The sequence below is a fragment of the Diadema antillarum genome, unplaced genomic scaffold, assembly GCF_040938485.1.
Source record: "Diadema antillarum isolate AM-2024a unplaced genomic scaffold, OU_Dant_1.0 scf00000020, whole genome shotgun sequence".
Classification (NCBI taxonomy): Eukaryota; Metazoa; Echinodermata; class Echinoidea; order Diadematoida; family Diadematidae; genus Diadema; species Diadema antillarum.
The window spans coordinates 2,089,715-2,099,125 of NW_027270909.1; the positions used below are offsets into that span (position 1 = coordinate 2,089,715).

At 38.6% G+C, this 9,411-nt stretch overlaps 1 protein-coding gene across 1 annotated transcript; it reads left to right on the forward strand.

Moving 5' to 3' along the window:
- The first annotated feature begins 4,143 nt into the window (after positions 1 to 4,143).
- On the forward strand, positions 4,144 to 9,149 carry LOC139729497 (arylacetamide deacetylase-like). Its single transcript, XM_071640425.1, has 4 exons — positions 4,144 to 4,281; positions 6,361 to 6,601; positions 7,226 to 7,289; positions 8,342 to 9,149. Exons 1-4 carry the CDS (start codon positions 4,144 to 4,146, stop codon positions 9,147 to 9,149), a joined length of 1,251 nt encoding a protein of 416 aa, XP_071496526.1.
- The last annotated feature ends 262 nt before the right edge of the window (positions 9,150 to 9,411 follow it).

Genomic DNA, 9,411 nt, shown 5'->3' on the forward strand with positions numbered 1-9,411 from the left:
GGTTAAGATCATAGTTTACCTTCATATCTCTCGCAATCTCTGATTCGTTGTAACATCTCTTCTCGAAAAATGAAAACAAAGAAAATCAAACTTTGAGTTTTCATAACCTCGCAACGCAAATGAAATCCATCAACAATATGAAGAAAAGTCATGACGAAGCGTTACATCTGACTTCAAAATTAAAATTTTAATTTCCACATTCAAAGTGTGTCTGTAGACAAATGTTTACTCTGACCAATTAAAGATGTTCATCTTTTCTTCCATATTGGAAGGAAAAAAAACTTGTATTTTCTTATTCAAGAATGATAATGTGTCTTTTGTTCATTAGGGGGAAAATAGTGGAAATATTTTACTCGCTATTTAGGATTTTTCGTCACCTTTTCCGTGTTTTCCATACAACAACGTTATGACTGCCTTTAAAGGTCCCGTTTACCTTTGGGAGCAGTGATTTAAAAGATGTTCAAGATATCATATTTGATGCATATGTGTAGGTCTGTTTATCTCAAAACATCCTACCATATAAAATTTTTGCAATAAAGCCTAAAATGTAAGGAGATATCAGTATTTTTCTCATTAAACCATAACTGTAGACGGTTTAGTCTGGAAACATTTTTATTACAACTTTTGTTCACATTTTGTGTATTTAACAATACTTAACATCGATTATACGGATTAAAAGTTTACAGTGGTTGTTTCTATCAGTAACTCACACTTTAGAACTATTTTAAAACACTAATGCTGGGTTTTTGTTTCTTCTGCAAATGGTAAATTATGCCTTTAAGCTGCAAACATTGCGAAGAACAGCAAAATCATATAATCATCCGAACAAGACAAAAAAAAAAATGAATAAACAACGGCACCGATCATCACAACTCTGAGACAGTCAAATGTATAGCGTACAAACAGGGAGGAGACTCACATCCCTAGTACAAACGAGGCCCAACACAGCAGTTACAGTTCGTTATTCCGAAGGTTCATTTATCCGAAAACGCTAAAAAAAAAGTTCATCATTGCGAAGTTTCAAAGGTACTATTCGGAATTACTAACCTTTCGGGATAACGAAACTTAGGAACAACACCACAAAGTGTCCGGATTAACGACCTCTTTTCAGTATCAAATCAATGAACATCTAGTTTTACGAAATTTAAGTATTTCGGATTGAAGAATTCTATTTCATTTTCGGATTGACGAACCTTTTGAAAAAAAAAGAACCTTATTGAATTACGGAATTACAAACCTTCGGAATAACGAAGCTAAAGAACAACACCAGAAATATTCGGATTAACGAATGCCTCTTCATTATCGGATTATCTAACAGCTAGGTTTCCGGAATTTGTGTGTTTCGGAATAAAGAACATTTTCATCGATCAGACCCACTCAACCTGTCTCCCCCAGTTGCGGATCCAGACGGGGATGCACCGGGCGCGCGCCCCTCTTAATTTTTTTGTTAAAACAAAAGAAATATAAAGGGGAAAAAAGGGTGCGTGCGCCCCTTCTTTCATGTAGGTCCCGCCATACTTTTCTTTGATCAACCCCATCTCGATTTCGAATCTGACCAGTTATTACATATAATTACTGTGTTATCACCATGTATATTGTTGTGTTTTGCACATTGTTTACAAGGTGAAAGAACTTGTTTGATTTCTGTTATAATGTCCACAAATGAGAAGTATGGAAATAAAATGAATTGAATTGAATTGAATTTTGCAAAAGCACTTCCTTATATGGAATTCCGGGATCCGCCCCTGTGTCTATGGGGTGTGCAGTGAAATATTGTTAAAACTTCTGTCTCGAGGACTTTCCCGTAACGTACTTGAAAACAACAACAGCAACGCGAACTGGCGTGCATGAATGTACTGTAGTTTATGCTCGCGAATTTCGCACGGAGCCAACATTCGCGAAAGTGAAATGCATGCGAAAGTTTCTGTCTACACAATGCATGAAAACCACTTCAGTGCTGTACACCGTATATATACATGAACGTTCACTCTTGCCCTGATGCTGTAACCATGGTAACAGTTAGTTTGACCTGGGAGGTGTCATAGAAGGAGTGACAACTCTTCGTTCCATTCAAACAGATGTTTCGTTGAAAAGCATTGCAATGGATTGTATATAAAATTCCTCTACTCTTTGAAGTCATGCTCGGTGCCGCTCTCGATAACCCCAACACAAAATTAGGAGACGAAAAAAGGTTTTACATTTCATTGAATTACTGGCTCTATTTAAACGTGCAATTTGAATAAGATCGTAGAATTTATTTAGAAAAGTGTAGGAAAGAATTCAAAATTATTAACATGTACTTCTGTACTGCTCTTAAAGCGCAAATCAATAAGAATTAGTTCCTTTAAATGAAATACTTCTCGTTAATGAGCACATTCACCCAAGTTAATTTTCTGCCCTTTTGAAGTGACATGATTATTCTTTGCTCTTTCAACATTTAATCATAACAAAGTACTCCAGTAATTGAAGTGTGATCAAGCGCGTTTTTTTTTTTTTTTTTTTTTTTTTGGGGGGGGGTATTTTTTTTACTCCTTGCCATAAAAAAGTGTATTCTTTTTTACAGTACATTTCAATTCGCTGGTCCGATTCAAAGCACACGCTAATTCCTGACAGCAATTTGTCATTCATATGTCATTTGAATGTATATTAAATTGTATGTTTTGCTTTGCAAAAAGCATGTGGACAAAGCAAATATCCGTGAATTAATGATCGAAATGAAATGAAATGAAATATCGTTTACAGTTTATTTTCTATGCGTAATTCGTCGAATAAACATTGACGTAATAAATACTATGTAATTCAAAATACTGAATTTCTCTCGATTTCATGCATTTGTTTTAACATTCTGTTTGTTTACACTTAATTCCCTCCTCATCCCACCTCTCCCTTTAGTATTCCCCTTTTGCTTGAATGCAGAAACATTAGTAGAATGCAGAAACATTAGTAGAACACAGTTATGAGAAAATTTTGACATGTCATTCAAAAGTTACTACAAGGTTTGTAAGTTGAGGTTTGGTTATAGTCATGTGTCGCTATCGCTGGATGGCAATGCTATTAGGTGGCACAATGGTACAAAGATAAAGGTACAGAAAGATAGAATTCCAAAAATGTATGTTGTATATGAGAAGTAAGTAATACATTCCTATAATAAACCTTGCTAATTGATATCCTTCCCCTTGAATTGCCTTCAGCTGAAGAAGGCGGGGGGGGGGGGTGTTGATTTTTGTGTGTGTGTGTGTGTGTGTGTGTGTGTGTGTGTGTGTGTGTGTGTGTGTGTGATATACTGTCTCTTCATGACAGACGTACTGCAGATATCCATAATGTATACATGCATCACACAATAACGTGCATTGAACAAGTAATGACTTTTTAAATCGATTATGTATCGTGCCATGACGGTGGGTTTGAGAAAGTCAACCTTGGTCGAGGCGCGATTACTCGATATAGACGCACAAATTGCTAGACTCGGTACCGCAATATTGGACCCAGGCAGAGCCGCCTCTCGGCCTATGCCTTTGGAGTAAACAGGGTCACCAGGGGCGGATCCAGGAATTCAGTAAAGAGGGGGCGTGTTTACAAAAATAAAGGGGGGGGGGGGGCGCACGCACCCTCCCCCATTTTTTCTTTTTATTTCTTTTGTTTCAACAAAAAATAAAGGGGGGGGGGGGCGTGCGCCGGTTGCTGTCCTCCCTGGATCCGCCCCTGGTCACTGCTGAGATATGAAATACGAAAGACACCGAATCTTTTGTGTATTATTTCTGTTCATTTTGTGTCTATGTTGATTTATTCATATAGGTGATATGACACCACTACGGTGCCCATGGTCACAATCCCGTTTATAGGCATGATAATTTGGAAATTTGACGCGATTTGCTTGGAGCCAGACTGGTATCCTTTTCTTTATTTTTTGTGTGAGTGTCATGGTGTGTTAACGCGATCTACAAACTGTTAACTCATGTGTGTGAATGGGTCTTTATTCAACGCGAACAACGGACAGATAGTTCACTCTTGAACTTTAGGAGTAAACAGAGACAGGAAAAGCAAGTAGCTTGCTTGTTATCTTTGTGGTATACTCAACTCTACAAAACTGGTCCAAAATAGTTCCTCGCCTAGTATCCAGCCATAATAGGTCACATCACCATCATGCGATCCTTTTGGGTGTTGCTGGCGATTCTTGCCGCTGCCCTGGCCTGGCTCCTCCGAGTCCCCGTACCCGACGGCATGGCGGAGCCATGGAAGTACCGCATGTTTGTGGCATACTCGTCGATTCCGGTGCTAGCCGTAAGTCCACTAACTGTTAACTCCCTCTTGTTTGGTTATGTCAGTTATGTACTTTACTTAACTTTATTTTACTTTATTCTTTATCTCCACCAATAAAAATGATACATAATTACATAGCATACATTTGACCAATGTTGTATTGGTTTAACAATGCGTAAGAAGTACAAAAAGTAGGCCTATATATAGGAATGAAGGCATGATGAGAGAAAAAAAAAAGTATGAATGAGTTAAACAAACCAAAATAGGGCTAGGCTATTTCGAAGAGGTAAATTTGTTATTTCCTTCTTTACTGTGAAAAGTTAACACGCCTTTGTAGTACTAGTATCATTAAATCTTGTTATTGCTTGTTTAAAAGTCCGCAGATATTAAGAACATCTCATTTATTCTCAAAAATTCACTGAGGCTGATTTTTGCAATTGCGGTACTCCTGACAGTTTTGAACAAGGGGCGAAAAGTTTTGAAAGAAAATACTGTACTCGGAAGGCTCCTCGCAATCCTACATATCTCAATGAACCATTACTTATGCCCTTTTCTATACTCTAACCAGAGGTTTCTTGAAAAATATGTGGATTGGTTGATCCCATTTAGGTTATTTGAATTTCTGACAGGCTATATAATTCAGTTTGACTTCTGTGGACATTTGAATATTATCTTAATGAGGGTGTATGCAACCTGCGTATGCGTGCATTTCTTTAAGACATTATTGCATTCACTGGGATTATTGGCAGAAGAATGTATTTCCTTTACATGCAAATTGTTAAAGGGATGATATAGTCTTCATTGAGGAGATGATTCAGCTTGTAACATTTTGCAAGATACTGGTTAGAATTCACTCTACAGAATTTTAGAAGCTTGCAATGCTTAGAGGAATTAAAAGTTTATTTGATGAAAATCGGTTTCAAAATGGCTGAGATATCAAAAAACAAAGTTAAACAAAGCAATCCTAATAAAAGGTTGGTCCCACCGTTTTTTAGGATCGCTTGGATATCTCAGTCATTTCAAAACCAATTTTCATCTTAAACTCTGAATATTCCTATCAGAATTACAATTATGCTCTTTCATATTCATACGAGATTTTCATTATCTAAAAAAAAAAAGGAATGAAAACCCGAACCCTATCTCAATAAAAAACTAAAAGTCTTATTTGTCCAGGACAGCCTCTTCAGTGTTGCCGCTGCTCTACCAGAGGGCCCTGCCATTATTATTACCCCAGCGTTGCCAGGTACCCATTTATACGCCTGGGTCGAGAGGGACATGGTGGGTAAAAAACCATCTTGTCCAAGGACGTATTATAAGCACTGAGCAGGAATCGAACTCCGGTTCTCCGATTGAGATTCGGCAGTCTTATCCACTACGTCACAGCGCCCCCCCCCCCCCCCCCCCCCCCACCAAAACTATACTGTCCTTTAACAATTCATAACATTTATAAATAGATTCCTCAGCGTCCTGACTTTTCAAGAGGAACTTTACGGTGCAGTGAATCTATAAATAAATGCATAGATTAAGAATAAACAAATCTAGGCCTACTTGACTCAAGTATCATCCTGAAATAGGACGAATGCATTCTGAGGCTTATTTTGCATGTAGCTATTTTGGTGCCTGTTCGACTTAAGTGGCCCAATCAACATACATCCCGATAGCACTGGCAGCAAGACAAGTGTATAAGGTATATTCGAAATACAACACACACACACACACACACACACACACACACACACACACACACAGACGCACACACGCATACATACGCAGAACTCATTTATTATGATATACAAAATTATTATACTAATCAGGACTCGACAATAACTTTTTTTTTCCTCCGGTGGCCTATCATCGCGAGCAACTGAAACCTGTAAGATTTCAAATAATTTTGATGTTCCGTAGGCGAAATGTAGTCGTGCACAATATTGAGCGATATTTTATTGGTAGCAAGTGTAAGCTTGTCGCGTACAGTATCCCGTTCTGATGCACTTTATCGCGTCCTGAATCTATGTCAAAGACACTGGAGAGCGACATAAAGGACCGAGTGTTCCATTGATATTGGTAGCCTACATCATCCCTCCGCCTTTTGTCTTGCAGGGAAGACTAAATGCATACTTCCATCCGGATAACGAGAATGCCTACATCCAGGCCGTGAGGGCGGTTCGAAACACCCCCAACTTTCCTCTACCCTCGGAAGTTCCGGGTTCAAACATTAGGTCAAAGGTCACGGACTTCGATGGGGTTAGGGTCCGCGTCTATGAAACTATAGTGAAAGGGAAAAGTTCACTTCCGGGTCTAATCTTCATTCACGGAGGAGGATTCGCACTGGGCTCGGCAGGTTTGAGTCTCTTTCATTTTACCTATTTTTATACATAATCTATTATGCTGATAAATTCTCATTCCACTGGAGGCCTAACATTGAAAATTCATGAAAAATAGTATGACAACCCAGTCATATATAGGTCTACTCTAGTAACTCTACCGGAAAAGGCAATAATGTGATATGATTCCCACTGTAGAAACATTATGTTATCGTTTGATATTGTAAATTATCAAAGACAAACTATAAAAGAAAATAACAGTGATTATGACGACGTTAAAAGAAAACGAGGTGGGAAAATTTGATGTATTCAGTTTTATTACGTCATTAGCCATGCTCTTTTCCAGTTAACAACATCATATTATGCACAAACGTGTATTTATGATAAGCTATTGTGACATGAAAAAGCTGTCACATTTTTCATGTTCTGGTACTTTTTTATCGATTCTCTTTCAAAGTAGGTATGCAATAGCGTCGTAATTTGCGAGTAAGCACATCATACACATGAATTTAAATACAATGCAACGGCATCCACATGCATATGTAATTATAATAATTTATGATATAAAGATGATAATAATATTTTGATAGATTAATAATCGATCTGTTATTGATACGCGTCCACGTTTCCTCTGTGCACAGATAGCTACGATAGGTTCGCGCGGGGCCTGGCGGAGCGTCTCGACATGTTCGTGGTGTCTATCGAGTGAGCTCACAGTAGATAAGAATTTTGCCAATACCGTTGTCTAAACATTAGATAAACTATATAATCATAAATAGAAAGCAATGTGTGTGTGGATCAATCCACTCAACCTGTGTATCTTTTTTCGGCGTGAATGACTATGCAATTGGCATGCCTCCCTTGAAGACGTTCATAGTCAGTGAAGGATAGAAGAAGAAGAAGAGGAAACCCAAATGACTGAATGAATAAATGAATAAATGAGTATTATAAATAAATAAATATATGAATAAATAAATATGTAAATAAACAAATATATAAATGAATCAATAAATGAGTAAATACTCGAGGGAGATGAGAACTCGAGACTACATTTGTGGTGAATATAGCAGTGCAATGGTGTCCATGTAAGAATTTTGATTGAAACAAATCGTCAATAAGCAAGGTAATACGTGATTTAGTTCTTAATTGTTCATTTGGGGGGTTTGGGGGAGGGGCAAACTGATCTCTTTTTTAAAATAAACTGCGACGTTCATGGTGCTTTGTCCAAAAGGAATATGATTTGATACAAAGTTACAATAATTGTCTGATGTGGTAATAATAAAAGTTATAATTATTTCATGCACTTTTCCAATTACAACCCGACGGCTACACTAACATAACGATAGCCATAGCAGTAGTTCCTTGTTGGCTTTAATACTGGAAGACATCTATCGGTATCACAGAGGAAAACATCACAGGGGAAAAGGAGAAGGTAATGTTTATTCATCTCCATCTCATTATACATTTTGGTACAAGTCTATTTAGCTGTGACTGCCATTACCTCTCTCAATTCTTGCCCCTTCGTTAGAAAACGAAAAGTTTCTCTTCTTTTTTAGAGTAACCGTTGTCTAAACCTTCTGTGACATGCAGTGAATTTTAAAGTTAGATTTGATTTAATCGATTTCATTTTATTTCTGCATTTCTCTTTCATACAACTTTCATTCAACTTTGATAACATTTTTCGTAGCAAATTTGCTTATTACTCTAATTTACCTTGAATATTAACATTCTGGCATGATGTAATTTTCCTCGTACAGCTATCGTCTGAGTCCCGAACATCCATTCCCGGCGGGACTCGAGGACTGCCTGGCGGCCACCAGGTACCTCCTTCGACACGCCTCCGAGTTCGGACTTGATCCCGCACGGATCGGCATCTCTGGCGACAGCGCCGGCGGTCAACTCTCCGCCGTCATTTCGCAGATTATCCATGATGACGATTCAATGCCAGATTTGAAGCTCCAAGTTCTTGTTTATCCCGCCACGCAGACGATGGACTTTCAAACACCGTCCTATCAGAAATATGAAGAGGCTTTCGGGGACCAGGGGATCTTACCTGCGAAGCGAGTTGCAGCGTTCTGCAGCATGTACCATCAGGGAAGGCTGGATCCAGCTTATATTGGTCAGCTTGTTTCCAACCAGCACTTCAGGGCGTCTTCCGGGGAAAACACACCATTCTTGAAATACATCAGCCATGACATTATCCCAGAATCAAAGCGGAAACAAGCGGTAAACTACGTGTCCCCGGCGCGGCGCCCAAATGACGCGGGAAACACAACCTTCTGGCAATTCATTGAGCGTAGATACCTGGATCCGCGCTGGGCGCCTCTGTTCCGCGAAGACTTGGCTGGTCTCCCGCCAACCTTTATCGCGACTTGCGGATTTGACTCCGTACGAGACGACGGTATATTCTACGCCAATCGACTGGAAGCTGCTGGCGTGAAGACTACATGGAAAGACTACGAGTCGGGTTTTCACGCAGTGATGTACGTTTTGTATCCATTCAAATTTCAGGTTGGGGAGGAGATGATAACGGATTTTGTTAGTTTTGTCAAGTATAATATCTAATAACAACAAGCGTCTTTGATATCAATATATCGGTGTGTTTGAAAAACAGCAGGAAGAAGACAGATCCAGCTTGTACGATCAGATTCGTGCAACCAAAGTCAAATGGACATGAGCAATTGATTTAGCTTCTACCATCTCATCATCATGAAGCTCACGAAAACAAAACTCTTCGCGCTATGTATATTCAATTTCAATTCGATTCAATTTATTTTCATACTTCTCAATGAAGGAATGTACATCAAATATAATAAAAACATAGCGA

Bases quoted from the DNA above. Each gene is read 5' to 3' on its own strand.
- LOC139729497 (XM_071640425.1), top strand. From the start codon at position 4,144: ATGCGATCCTTTTGGGTGTTGCTGGCGATTCTTGCCGCTGCCCTGGCC. The intron at 4,282-6,360 runs GTAAGTCCACTA...TTTGTCTTGCAG, and splicing joins CGTCGATTCCGGTGCTAGCC to GGAAGACTAAATGCATACTT. The intron at 7,290-8,341 runs GTGAGCTCACAG...TTCCTCGTACAG, and splicing joins ATGTTCGTGGTGTCTATCGA to CTATCGTCTGAGTCCCGAAC.